Source organism: Pseudopipra pipra, chromosome 1, assembly GCF_036250125.1.
Source record: "Pseudopipra pipra isolate bDixPip1 chromosome 1, bDixPip1.hap1, whole genome shotgun sequence".
Taxonomy (NCBI): domain Eukaryota; kingdom Metazoa; phylum Chordata; class Aves; order Passeriformes; family Pipridae; genus Pseudopipra; species Pseudopipra pipra.
In genome coordinates, this window is record NC_087549.1 from 13,627,029 (window position 1) to 13,641,124 (window position 14,096).

At 42.9% G+C, this 14,096-nt stretch overlaps 1 protein-coding gene across 1 annotated transcript; it reads right to left on the minus strand.

Moving 5' to 3' along the window:
* Nucleotides 1-6,628: 6,628 nt before the first annotated feature.
* On the minus strand, nucleotides 6,629-13,842 carry CCN3 (cellular communication network factor 3). The gene is made up of 4 exons (XM_064646005.1): nucleotides 12,250-13,842; nucleotides 11,741-11,992; nucleotides 9,684-9,892; nucleotides 6,629-7,788 (listed from the first exon to the last, which is right to left on the minus strand). Exons 1-4 carry the CDS (start codon nucleotides 12,647-12,649, stop codon nucleotides 7,492-7,494), a joined length of 1,158 nt encoding a protein of 385 aa, XP_064502075.1. The 5' UTR covers nucleotides 12,650-13,842; the 3' UTR covers nucleotides 6,629-7,491.
* Nucleotides 13,843-14,096: the final 254 nt, after the last annotated feature.

Below are 14,096 nucleotides of genomic sequence, written 5' to 3' on the forward strand. Positions count from 1 at the left end.
ATCTTTGATAGAGTCATGTCTCACACAGGGGAGAAGACCATTTCTCATAGGCTCATAATTAGTGTTCCCAAAGGGTTCCCCAGCTGCTTTTCATAGCTCTATGCTCACGTTGACCTTGGACTTTGAACTCTCCGTGGCTGTGAAGTACAGTCATCAGAGAGAGAAACTGAGAGAGAAACCTCCTTTTATTTTCATCACTTAAACAAGAAAATTCATCCAAGAAATACATTACTAGTCACTCATATTTTTGGATTTGCTACTGCTCTGCTGGAGAGCACAGGGAAGGGACTTGACCCTTCTATGACTCATCTGGCTTTTTTCTCTGCCTTGTCTGATCATGCTGTGAACAGTGGAAGGTTTTTGGTGTCCTCAGTTGTCACTAAAAGACTTTTCATGTAAAGTTTTGATAGTTATGTCCTTAAAAATTCTATTTCAGACACACAGGAAATTAATTAGTTAGGGAAACAGATCTGGAGTCTGTAGAATATTCTACCAGAAAGAGAAAACAGCTGCTTTTTTAACACAAGTATGAATTTTGTAATTCAGTGTGAAGTATAGCACACTTGAAATTTAAAAAGATTTTTTTATCTGCTTCATAAGAATCATACAGCATGTGTTTGTGGGTTGATTTTAATTCTGGAGAATCAATTTCTGTTATTTCACTCCATATATAGAAGCAAGAGCATCATTTCCATTAGCAGATTTCCTTCCTCTGGTGAAATGCTGAATTTTATTCTAACCGCAGTTAATAAGATTTATAAAAAAATAAACCTTACTTACAAGGATATGAATTGATAACACACATGAAAAGGTTAATATTTTCTCTAAGGCTGAAAACAGATGTGCTTGCACTCTTTTTGTTGATGTCCCAGTGTTTTTCATAAAAAACCTGAGTTCTACGGATGCACATCTCATTATTTTTCAGCTGCCTCCCCCTCGTGGTAAATCTGGAAAACCTCTTTTCATGGAAAAGGTGAAAAGCTGGGTAAAGCTCAGCATTTTCATTTCAAGAGATGTTATTTATTTTGACAGGGAGTCTTTAAAATGCTGCACAAATGTGAATTAAAGCAAGAACATATCAGTTCTTTCCAGGAATCAAAAAGCCCAAATAAGCATAATAAAAATAGCACAGATACCTCAAAGAACTTCATGTAACAGCTGCAGCTGAGTTGAGGTTTTTCTGTCTCTCAAAACTATGCTCTTGCCCTTCCCTCTCCCCTCCCACTTCAGAGAGGCCTGAAGGTTGCAGCAGAGACTTCTCCTCTCTTCTTTTTTTTTGTGTGTCAAGTACCTGAGAAGGAGCACATGGACTCACTGCCAAGCCCCAGGGCTCCTTGTCCTCCTTGTCTGTCGACAGAGTTGGGGTTCTGTTGCTTTACATGGGCTGCAAATACAGATCCCCAGGCTTTGTGGGTTTTTTTCCCACTGATACGGAACCTAAAATGTTCACTACAGCTTGGAAGAGGAAAGATTCAGTAACCACACTAATGGTCAATGCAAGTGAGGGATGGCTATTTCCTCCACAAGCATCCTGAGGAAGAGAAATGCAAAACCATATTCCACCAGGCACAGGTGGTTTGCAATCAGATAAAGTAAGACTGTCTTAAGTACATCTGCACCACACTCAGAGAGCAATCTCTTCACAGTGGAGCAAACAGTCACCATTCCTGAGACCATCATTTTCTCTGAGATCGTTGTTCTTCTAGTTTGTAAAGGTTTTTTTGTGGTGCCTGAGACTTCTCGGTTCTTTAAAAATAATGTATATTGCTTCATTACTTCTGCAACACGATCCTCTAAAGTGCAGGGTGGACTTGAAAGGGCAAAGCTAAGAGGAAGAGGAGGAAGAGGAGGAGGAGGAGGAGAGCCTTTGTGGTTAAGGCTGGAGATAGGGATTTAAGAGAAATGGCTCATTTCCTGGTCTTACCACAAATTGTGTGTGGTGGGGAGGAAGCTGCTCATATATTCTGAGCTTTTAGTGCCTTATGTGATAACCAGAGAAAAGGGCCTCTCCTTCCCTTCATCCTTTGTGTCTTTCCCACTTAACTGGAAAGCCTTTTGAATCAGAAACTGCCTTCTGCATTATATATCTACACAAAGAAAGCAAGGTCCCTGGTGGGGCAGGGGCCTGCCATAATGCTAATAATAATTTAGATACATTTAAAAATTAGACTTCTGTCCTCCTCTGCTGTCGATGTCCCCATAACCAGTGGTAGTTTTCATAGGTAACCTCAGCTGGCCTCATCCTCTCTGCATGCATCCCTCTTTTCAAAAGCAGATCCAAAGGTTACCATTGACAAGTCAGAACGGCCTGTAGCCACCAGGTGTCCCCCTTCTCCATGGTTCGGGGAAGAACTGGAACATCCCGCTGAATCCCAGCTTTGTAAATTTGAAGTGAAATGCATCTTGAAATTCTGGACCCAAGTAATGGGCTCTTTCGTCTCTCCTCTAAGTCATGCGGCGGTGGCAAAGGCAGCCCTTGGCAGGATCCTGTTATGAGAACAACTGAGTTTTGTACAATGGCAAACTCACACCCCACCAAATGAGAACATTAGCTAAATGTATATACTTTCAAAATGTTGACTTTCTGATAGTTTTCCTCAAAGAGGTGCATTTTGTTTCTGAGGCAGGCAGCCCAACACATTACAGTCTGAAAATACAGTTTTTGCAAAATGGTGAGGGTACAACTTTTTAAGAATATCACTGCTTGTACTTGTTTATGAAGGAAGTTCAAAGAATTTTATTCTGCCTCAATCTGTGTAAGGATTTCTGGGATTTGCTTCCTTTTGTGCAAACTCCCAGTTTTATATTGAAGTGCAATTATTTAATTAAAAGCAAAGAGGAAAAAAAGGAAAAACAGCCCAAGCTAGCAATCCTCCCAGAAGGGCTAACAGGTCTTTCTGTCCTGATGGTCAGAGCATAATCCTGGATATGTGCAGGCTGAAGTCTCTGTTTGATCTAACGGATAGATTTTTTCTTTCTGAATTCCTGTAAATCAAGCATGAGGTGCTGAGCCTGGGTTTTTAATGAGCCAGACCCAGCGGTGTAGGAGAGCAAATCTCCCCCAGTAAACACATCTTTTTCTCTTTAGAATATAATTTACTATATCCTTTTTAATATCCTTTATCTTTTACCTTCAGCAAAATTAAATTTGATATATTTTAAAAAGCTCCGATTATCTCCAAGCAAATGGACTGCAATGTACATAACATGTACCCTGAGGACTGCAAGACTCATGGAGAAAGGAGAAGACAGGATGCATGGGATGCACGGGGTGCATGGGGAAGGCCTCTGAAAATGGGATATGGATGTGGATGCATAATTTACCACTAGAGGACACGGTGTAAGTGAATAATAAGGAGCGGAATAAGGAAAGCATGGAAAAAATATGGAAGAGGAAAAACAGTCTCAGCACATGCTGATAGCATGAGAGTCTAAAGAAGAGGAGAGACAACTTATGAGACCAGAGGACCAGGCCTCCTTGTATGAACTAAAATGAAATATTTTGGGGGAAATATATCATTCTAATATTGAGAATGACAGCAACCAGATCCATGAACACTGAAGAGTTTTAGGCACTTTTCTTTGTTATTTTAGTGTAACCATTTGCATATCCAAGGCAGAATAAATCTAATTCTTGGGATAAAAATAGGGCTTTTTTTTTCTTTCTTTCCTGTTTTCTAGTCTACAAATCGTTCAGTTAAGTCAATTGGACAGCAATGGGTATTCCCTACTGTTTATCTGAGTGGAGAGGCTTAGCGTGAGATTAATTTCATGTTACTCCAGCAAGCTCACTGGAGGCAACCTGCTGGGCTCCCCCTCCAGTCCATGGAGAACAGGAGGTTTAAAAACGTGTGTTCAATGATAAAGAAGCAGACTTATATCTACCTTTACACATTTATAGAAATAACATTGTTAACAGCAGGGATTTAAACCAATTTTAAACATATTTACTCTATATTTACAAGTAAACTCTTCCTCTTACAGCTGCATGGTAGGTCTTGACTCATATTAGTGGTATCTATGGTAATAGAACAGGTACCTGTCTAATGCATAAACTGGGATAGGTAATGGGAAAATCAGAGCAGAATTTTCCCTCAGGTTACATTAAATTTCATGCCTGCACTAGACAGCTCATTAGAAAATTTAGCACGGTAGACATAACTAGAACAGCTTTTTGAAACAAGAATCAATACAGAAAGTTTTGGTACAAAAGAATTATTTTATTATTGCTTAAAAAAATTGAGAACAAAAATAAATTCCAGTGTATTAAGTTGTCAGAGGACAACTTAATAATAACAAATAACAAATGTTATTCCATGAAGTTCACATTTGTCATAATACTTAAATAGTAGGACTAGAAACAGTAATTAATTTTTTTTCCATCCGTCTTCCCACACATCTAGAAATTATTAAAAATAGAGTGATGAAAAATTATAGGTTGGACCAAGGGAAAAAAAAAAAGGCAACATTCTATTTTCCCTGAAGCTTTTATTGTACTACTTCCAGAATTATTCTGGCAAACAAAAAGGGTCAGGCCATGATCTTAGTGAATTCAATTGTAGACTTTTACTAATTTTGAGATTTTCACACTAGCGTCAGGCATCAGTTGAGGAGGCTGTCAGCTGGTCTCCTTATCTAGTCAGTGAAGGCAAAAAAGAGACATATTTTCAATATATCTTTGACTATTGCACTAGAGAAATTCAAAGCAGATTAAATGCAAGAAGTATGTTGCTTTAATGAAGTCTCAGAGATGAAACAGTCCTGGAAATAGCTACAAACATCTCTCAGGGTATATATGCTGGGGGTAATGCTGGATATCATCAACATCACTTATTGAAGGTGTACATAGCCTACTAGTTGCTAACATCAAAAACTGTTAACCAAACTATTTTTGGGACTGTCCCACACTCGTACTAGCAAAGGAAAGGTAAATTTGTTCAGAGAATATGGAATGAACAAGTCAACCAATATATTTTGTGCTTGTTTCATCAACACATACTCCGTACAAACTGCAGTATGGACCCATACATTGAATGTTGAGTGATTTTCCCTGAAATGCTCAGATGTGAATCCTTGACCTCATCACTCTCTTCAACTACCTGAAGGGAGGTTATAGCCAGGCGGGGGTTGGTCTCTTCTCCCAGGCAACCAACAATAGGACAATGGGACATGGGCTCAAGCTCTGCCAGGGGAGGCTTAGGTTAGATGTTAGGAAGAAATTCTTTACAGAGAGGGTTATCAGGCATTGAAACGGCCTACCCAGAGAGGTGGTAGATTCACCATCCCTGAAGGTTTTTAAAAAGAGATTGGACGTGGCCCTTAGTGCCATGACATAGTAATTGGAGTTGGACTTGATGATCTTGGAGGTCTTTTCCAACCCAATCTATTCTATGATTCTATGACTCTTGGAGATAAGAAAATGAACTGCTCATTTCAGGGGGGTTGGACCAGATAACGTTTAAGGGTCCCTTCTAACACAAACTATTCCATGATTCTATGATTAGAAATCAAAAAGTGCAAGGGCAGGGAGTGTTGCACGTATGCACCTAGATACTCTTGATGAGGGGCAAGGCTAGTCATGTTCTGGCTGTTTGAAAAGCAATTTGTTGATAACAAAAGCAATTACTATAGAGAAATTAATTTTTGGTGCAGTTAGTGGAGAAAGCCATGCAAGAGCCTAGATGAGGACACAATCTATCTAACCTTAACTGAACCAGCACAGGTTTTAGCACCAGGGCCTCACAATTTCAAGTTACTAAAAAAACTTCAGCAGTTGATGCTTGTTCATGGTTATCTTTACCTTAAGCTTCATTGGCTAATATGAGCATTTACCTGTCCACATGCAGACACTAAATTTAGGAGTCTTAACCCCCAGCTGAATTCTACCCTGTGTCTCAGGAGCTGCCAAACAGGAGGTTGATAGCTCCTCCAGAGAAGGACAGCAGGCCTAATATGTTGAGATTTGGCCTTCTATCTTTTTTTCTCAAGACAGATTTTTTAGCCTACCACATAGTTATAGAACAGTTGTGGTGTAAGTACAACTCTGGTATCACTAACAGAGACAGACAGACACTGAGCTAAACTTGATCCCACAGCTGAGGCAACTGGATGTCTGCACAATCATATTTATGACCTATTGGCACAATCCCGCTACATACCTGATTTAATATACGTGAAACTGCGACCCTCAGGCTCCATATTCCTTGGGGATATTGTCATACAATGTCTAGCACAAACAGGGTCACAGGTTGATTTTGGGAGGCTGAAATGATGCAAGACCCAATTAAATACTTCAGTAGTACCTCATACCCAAACGTGAGCTCCAAATCATGTAATTATTCTTCACCACCACTACATTTAAGGGCACTCTAATTTAATTTACGTCATCCTATCTCCCAGGCTAACTTACTCCAAGAGAAACTTCCTTTCTAATGTATTTCTCACAAATTATTCATCCTTCCTTACACCAAGACACTGCACACCTTTTAGGACAGAAATTAGGACAAGGGACACTAAGAATATCAAAAGATAGTATCTTTTGGTTTTAGGAGTCTGTAGAGCCTTTTTCTTCCCATTGTGTTTTAGCTACTAAAAGTTGGCAGTTTAAGAAAAACAACTTTGGGAAAAATATTTTTAATCACAAAGTTTATTTACTTAGTAAAGTTATATTACAATATGTACAGTTTCTATTTACATACACACCTTTCTAAGAAATGAAGCACCATATAATACAGTTAGTATTTTAGAGGAATTTACAGATATATTATTTTTTGCATCCAATAGTTATATCTACAGACACATATTAATTAGAATCAAATACTTATAAAACACTGACTTTAGTCGGTTTTGGATTAGAGTGCTAGTGAAGTTATCAAAGAGAAATTTAACTGCTGTTAGCTATCAACCTGCGCTTCAGGATAAGGGACCTTAGCTATGTCATTTCAGAGGCTACGTGCAAACTTAATCCTCAGAGAAAGTCAGAGGTATTGACAGAAGGTATTTTATAAGTCATAAGAATGCAACACTTTCATCAGTAAGATTTTTACTCTCATCAAAAAACATAAAAAGGAAAAGAACATTGCTTAAGTTTATATGCATGATGCAGAATGAAACTGAGAATCTGGAAGTTTCTGTGACACATTGACTCTTAAAGAGCCCAGTCCTACAGCTACTGAAACTTGTGGCATGATCCCCTTAACCCAGGAGAAAGTCTAACTGTCTCCTTTGTGACCTTTCTGTCACCATCAAGAAAAAAAGAAGGCTCTGTCCAGGGTACAAAATTTCCTTCAAATGAATAAAAGACATTTGGAGGGGGGAAATGTAAAATGAGGTATTTAATAAACTACAGGAAAAAAGAAAGCACCCAGTTTGAAAGACCGTTTTGAAAAAACATTTTAGTTATTTTATATATGCAATTGTTACCTTCACCTGATTGTGGGTCAAGTTTTGTATGAACTATTTATATCTTTTATGCTATCTAATTCGTGCTTTTCATATTTTTATTTCACTAGATGACAGATCTGATGGTTGGAAGAAAACAATGTTACTCAAAGGACAGTTGTTATGACAGACGCAGGTGTTGATCAACATCATTGGCTTTTTTAGGACTTTGCCCTGAGGACAGCGGAACTCCACCTGAATGGTTTTGGTGTTGTGTGGGGTACAGCATCGCCCATCACTGCAGAGGCCACAGTAACGTGGTTTGTATGTCTGCACACTCGTGCAGTTGTTGTACTCAAAGCGAACAGCTTTCACAGACTTCTTTGTTCGGACACATTTCTTCCCTTTCTAAGAGAAATAAGAAGAGATATTAGATATATCACTGCATAAGACAGACAGCAATTAAAAATTGGCATGCAAGGATATAGGTCTACTCAGAAAACTTAAATTGTCTTTATTCACTCAACAGCAAGAAGAGCCTGCAGCTGCTTCAGTAGTCACTTACAGGTAACACCTGTAAGATCTGCCCTTTGACAACAATGGACCAGTAATGAATGACAAATAATTAAAGCCCAGGCTTGTCATCTGATATAAGCAAAGTCAACATTCATTATGAAACTATACTCTACTGTAAAACTTCTCAAGATAGTGTAGTTCCATCAGAGAATCAGGAAGCCAAACACCAAGTTACAGGACTAGATTCAGGGGAAAAAAGAGGGGTAAAATGAGTTGCAAAAGTTGTAGTCCATTCCTGTGACCCAAGGCAGCTTTAATCATGTGTTTCTTAGCAAATGATTGTCTAACTTGTCTTTGGAAGTCTTCAGTGACAGAGACTCTATTTACCCCCAGACTACCCTAATGGTTCACTGTTCTTACTGTCTGGAAGGTTTTCACTTATGTCTTAATTTTCATGAAGTCTAAACTCTCCATCTATTCTTGTATCCCCCATGGGCTCAGAACAGGCTGCAATATCTGAACACAGTTACGAGAATGAATATCTCTTCTCTTGCATTCAGAGGAAGTTCAGTTCTATCAGTTTTTCCCTAGATGAACATGTTTTCTAGACCTCTGATCATTCTTGTTAATGTCCCCAGCTCCTTGCTCATGTTTCATATTCTTTACAAAACACATTATTTAAAACTGCAGAGACTGTTCAGCAAAGACCTTAGAAATGCTTTTCAACAATTTATATAAAGTAATGGTCCTCTTATATAACTACATGTTATTCTACCTGACAGGAATACTTGTAATAATATGCTGAAGGGGCAAAAAAGTCAGCTCCCTTAGATACACATTTTTTTTTTGCATTGGAAATGTTGGGTTTGCTTGCAAAAAAGCATCATAAGGATTAAAATAAGGTTTAATTTACCTAAGCAGACTTTGCAGGATCTCACACATTTCTCTGTAGTTCCAGATGCTCAATAAACTAGAAATCTGACATATCCATTCTGTATGACTGAAGCAATTCTGAAGTATACATACAGGTAGAACAATTGCATTTGTGGGAGAAGTTAGACTGTGTGAGCTGTCAAAATAACCTGTGCATGCAATACATGTGATCTGAGACAGCTCAAATTATCATAGAATCATAGAACAGTTTGCGTTGAAAAGGCTGTTTAAAGATCATCTAGTCCAACTCCCCTGCAGTAAGCTGGGACATCTTCCACTAGATTGTATTGTTCAGAGCCCTGTCCAGCCTGACCTTGAATGTTTCTGGGAATGGGGAATGGCATCTACAATCTCCCTGGGCAACCTGTTCCTGGTGTCTCACCACCCTCATTGTACAAAATTTCTTATATCTAGTCATTTAATCTAGTCTGAATCTACACTCTTAGTTTAAAGCCGTTACCCACTGTCATATCACAACAGGCCCTACTAAAAAGTCTCTATCTTTCTTGTAGGCCCTCTTTAAGTACTGGAAGGTGCTGTAGGGTCTCCCCAGAGCCTTCACTCCTCCATGCTGAACAACCCCAACTCTTTCAGCCTTTCCTCATAGGAGAGGTGTTCCAGACCTCTCACCATCTTAGTGGCTCTCCTCCAGACTCCTTCCAATAGGTCCACATCTTTCCTGTGCTGAGGGCCTCAGAACTGGATGCAGTACTCCAGGTAGGGTCTCACCAGAGTGGAGCAGAGGGGCAGAATCCCCTCCCTTAATCTCCTGGAGGTGCAGCACAAAGCTACTAAGCAAATATGGCAAGTCTAATGTGTTTGGTAAAAAAACCCCTTTCCTCTGAGCAGCCTACCTTATCAGATGACTCATCATTTTCACAAGGTCTTATCATGCAGAGCCGCGTCTGCTTCACCATCTCACACCGTTGATTTCTGTTTGTAACACGAGTGGAAAAGCCCATTCCACAGCTTTTGGAGCAAGCACTCCATTCTGTTGTCTGCTCAATACAATTGGCACTTGAATCCGACACATCAATCCCAAGTGTGGCCTCTTGTCTGTAGGCTGGAAACAAAACCCCATAGAACTTTACCACAAGAAAAACTCCCATGAAAACCCAGTATCTGACTGAGCTCCACCACATCTGGAAAGCAACATGTGAGACAAAAAAAGGTTCAAAACCCATGCCTTTGACAAGATTTAGGATATTTAAAAGCTGCCTTTTTAGGAATCCTGGATGGCAACTTCCTGCATCTAAAAATAACAGAAAGGTGCATATCAGTGTAATCACCAAAACATTTAGATTCAGTTCACTCAAGAATTATTGCCAATTTTCAAAACAGTTTAGAACTCTAATAACTTTTCATTCCTCAGTCTTTCCAATGGACATACATCACAAATCTGTTCTAAAACTAAGTCACGAAAATATTTATATTAGGTGTGATTTGAGAGAGGTTGAATGATTTATCTAAACTAATAAACAGCATGAAAATAAAGTCCTTTCCTCTGAGAATCATAAAGTCACCCCATCTTGTCAATTATTGACAGACTACAGTCAGGGTGATGGTGGAGAGGGAGGAGGGAAGCAATTTTCAGGAGCTATCACAGCTACTTAAAGCCATAGTCAACTCTGACCATCGTCCTGCCATATTAAGCTGTACTATGCAAATATTGTTAACTGCATAGTTTGGCTCATTGATTAGCACAGGAGCAAACAGGAAGAGGCAACATAACTGAGCCATCGGTCACAGTTCTTGCTGTTAAGTTCCTGTACAATGGCCCTTCTGCCTTTTGCATGGTAAAGATCCAAAGGGGTGGCCTCCCAAGAGGGATGGCGATTGCTAGAAAGAATGCAGATAATTCATCTATAGGAATTTTACAGATTAGCCTGTCACTATCAGACAAATCAAAGAAAAGGAAAGGTAGCAGAAAGGTGTCAAACTTTTTGTTTATACCTTATGTGCCTTACAACTTACACTTCATAGCGCATTGAAAAGTTATTAGAATTTTTCTCTCTGGATCCTTCCTCACTTGTTTTTTAAATGGATTAACCAAGTTTCAGCATAACTAACTGCTAAGATCACAAAGAGCAGTGACTGGAAGAGAATGCAGTGCCCTCTATTCTCAGTAAAAGTAGCTTATGAAAATTCATGTTGAACCACTAGTCTAATTTAAAGGGGATGGAGACATAACTCAGTAAGAAAACAGGGGGAAAATATTGTCTAGGGTTTTTCAATTACAAAAGCACTTTAGGAGTTCTGCATTTTAGAATGGGTGGGGATTTTTTACAGATGCACTCACTGTGCTTATATCCACTCCTTCTCCAAGTACTCTGTAATGTTTTTAACGCCAGCAATAATGATGAGAGCTCTAGCACAGACAAGCAGGAATTTATTGGTATTCTAGCAACCATGCTGACCACTTGTAAGAGCTGCAGAATTTAGGGGGAAAAAAGTCTCTTGTAGACTAAGCCATTATAATAGTATTTATGATGTAACATATTCTTGCAGAGCAACTGGCAAGACAAGCTTTGATTTTTTTTTTCTTTTTTTTTTTTTTTTTTTTTTAGTGTGGGAATGTTTGGAGGATTAGTAGCTTGCCCCTGTTTTATTCTGCTCACAGAACTACTGTGCACCAGATAAACAGAAATTTAAGAACTGGGAAGTAATTTAAGTTAGCTAACTTTTAAAACTGCTGTGCACATTCATCTTCTGAATCTCTTCTTTTACCTGTTGGGCTCTGCCTTTATTCATTACCACTGGTATACCTACTAGTCACTTCAGATGAGAAAAAAAGATCAGAAAAAAATAGACCTTGCAAACCAAGGTGTCTTAGCTTTGGCAACCCCATGGACATTTCCAGTATGATATCCCCTCCTCCTCCCATTGAATGTGATAGTTTTAATTTTCTCACCGGCCATAGCAAAACCTCCCAAAATCACTTCATCATCAGGGTCGCAGATCCACTTCTCACAGCACTCTCCAGGGACTTCGATTTTTCTGGGAAAGGGGCAGTCGGGGCCGGGGAGCAGCAGGTCCAGGTTGCAGCGGGGCAGGCAGCCGATCTGTCCGTCGCGGCAGGTGCACTGGTACTTGCAGCTGGGCTGGAACGTCTCCCCGTTGCGATAAATCATCCCGTCAAACACGCAGTTGTCTCCCTCCAGCACTAGTGGGAAAAGGGAAGGCATTTCGCTGATGCCGTGGGGATTCGGACGGCCCCCGACCCTCCCAGCCCCTCGGCGGCCGCAATGGCACCTCCCGCAGCACCAGGGAGAGCCCCGGCCCCCCGTGGTGCGGCCGCTTTGCCGGAGGGAAGGCGGGAGAGCAGCGCTACAGAGACACCCGAGGCGGGCTCCGCGGCGGGCCCAGCCGCGGGCAGGGTCTGCCCGCCGCCCCCGAGGGACACCCCTCCCCGCCACCTACCCATGCAGATGCCGGCGGTGCCGCCGTCCTCGGGGCCGCGGTCGCAGTAGAGGCCGCTGCTCTCGTCGCAGGGCAGCAGCGCGGAGCAGCGCTCGCCGCGCTGCCGGGCGCACACCAGGCAGCAGGAGCAGCCGTCCAGCACCGCGGGCACGCCGGGGGCGCAGCGCGGCGGCTCGGCCGGGCAGTGCCCCCCGCACGGCCGGGGACACGCCGGCTCCCGCCCGCTCTCCTGCGGGGACACGGCGGCCCCGGGGGCCGGGTCACGGGGCCGCACCGCCCGCCGGCTGCCTCCGGCCGCCGGCCCCCCCGGGCGCCCCGCACTTGCCTCGCACGGCCGGAGGACAAGGAGAAGGAGGAGCAGCAGCAGGGCGGGCAGGTCTTGCCCGCCGCCTGTCGCCATAGTCCCGCCCGCCGCGCAATCGGCTCTGGCGGCAGAGCCATTGCAGCCGCTTATATAGCGGCGATCGGGGACCCCCCTCCGCCGCCACCCCCGCACGGCGGGCAGAGGGCCGGAGGCGGGGAGCTGGAGCGGGGAAGCTGGAGCCAGGCCGGGCGCTCTGCTCCTCCCGCCACCTGCCCCTGCCCTGCCCGGCGGGATCCCTCTGCCCGAGGGCGGTACCTGGAGCGGGGACCAGCGCTCCGAGGGCAGAGCTGGTCACTGCCCTGCGGCTGAGTCGACTCGGTGCTTGAAGTCGAGGGGCTCCCCCGGACGGGGCTGCCGCCCTCAGCCCATCCCTATGGCCTGTTTCCTGCCCCGTCTCCTGCCTCGTCTGCTTGCAGGCATCAGTCCATCCATCCATGCATCCATCCATGCATCCATCCATCCATCCCCACAAGAGCGGTGCTGCAGTCACACGCGGTGGGGCAGCACAGTGCTGTCCCGCAGCTGTGTGCAGCTACACCAAGGCCTCTGGCACTGCCGATGTGGCTGGGCAGTGCTTGGCATTGGAGACCAGCCACCCAAAGCCAAACACCTTTAGGGCTGGTGGCTGGTTGTGACACTGTGCTTCTGGCCCTGGAGTGAGGCATTTTGGGCTTGGCGGGCATTACGGAGGCAGGAATGAAGCCCGTGAAGATCAGGGGTTATGGGGGTGATGAGTGCTCCTCAGCGAACTCTTCAGTTTCAAGTCATGGGCACTTTCATTACCAGAGGGGTGCAGGTGTGTCGGCTGATGGGAAACAGAAGTTGCATAGGGAGCCCTCCCTGCTCTGTGCAACACGGTGTGTTGGAGCAGTGACAGACTCCTCAGTGCTCACATGGTGTGTTCAACCGCAGAGGATGCAGAGTCGACGTGCCAGGCCTCAGGAATGCTTTGTAGAAGTAACTCCAGTGCTCTGTGCTGTGCAGTTAAGATTTAGGCCAAGCGTAAGGGAGACTAAATCTGTTAACAGGTTTTACTTGTCAGGAATTGCTGTCTGCCCAAGCAGGCCTTCTTGGGTCTTGCTAGGATACAAATATTCTTTATCTTCGGTTGTCTGAGGCAGATAATATGCACTGGATTCTGTTATGGCTTGTTAAAGAGAAAATATTTGAAAAATAAACAAAACTTGTAAGCAGACTAGTGAAAACAAGATGCTCTTTGCGTTCAAGACATGACACAAATGGTACTCATGAATTTACAAGGCTGCTGTAACTCTATGCCAAGACAAAAGTCAGCACAAAACCAGAAATGGCAAGATACAAGTTTTGTTTTGGACAAAAGTCACTGTTCCTTTCTTGATGCTGAGTGGCAACCCCAGGGCTTCTGGAAAAGCCTGGCATTCTAGGGAAAGCAGACTTCACTGGTGCATGAATACATAATCTCTGGACATGCATTGGCCCTTCATTTTCTCACTCACATACAGCA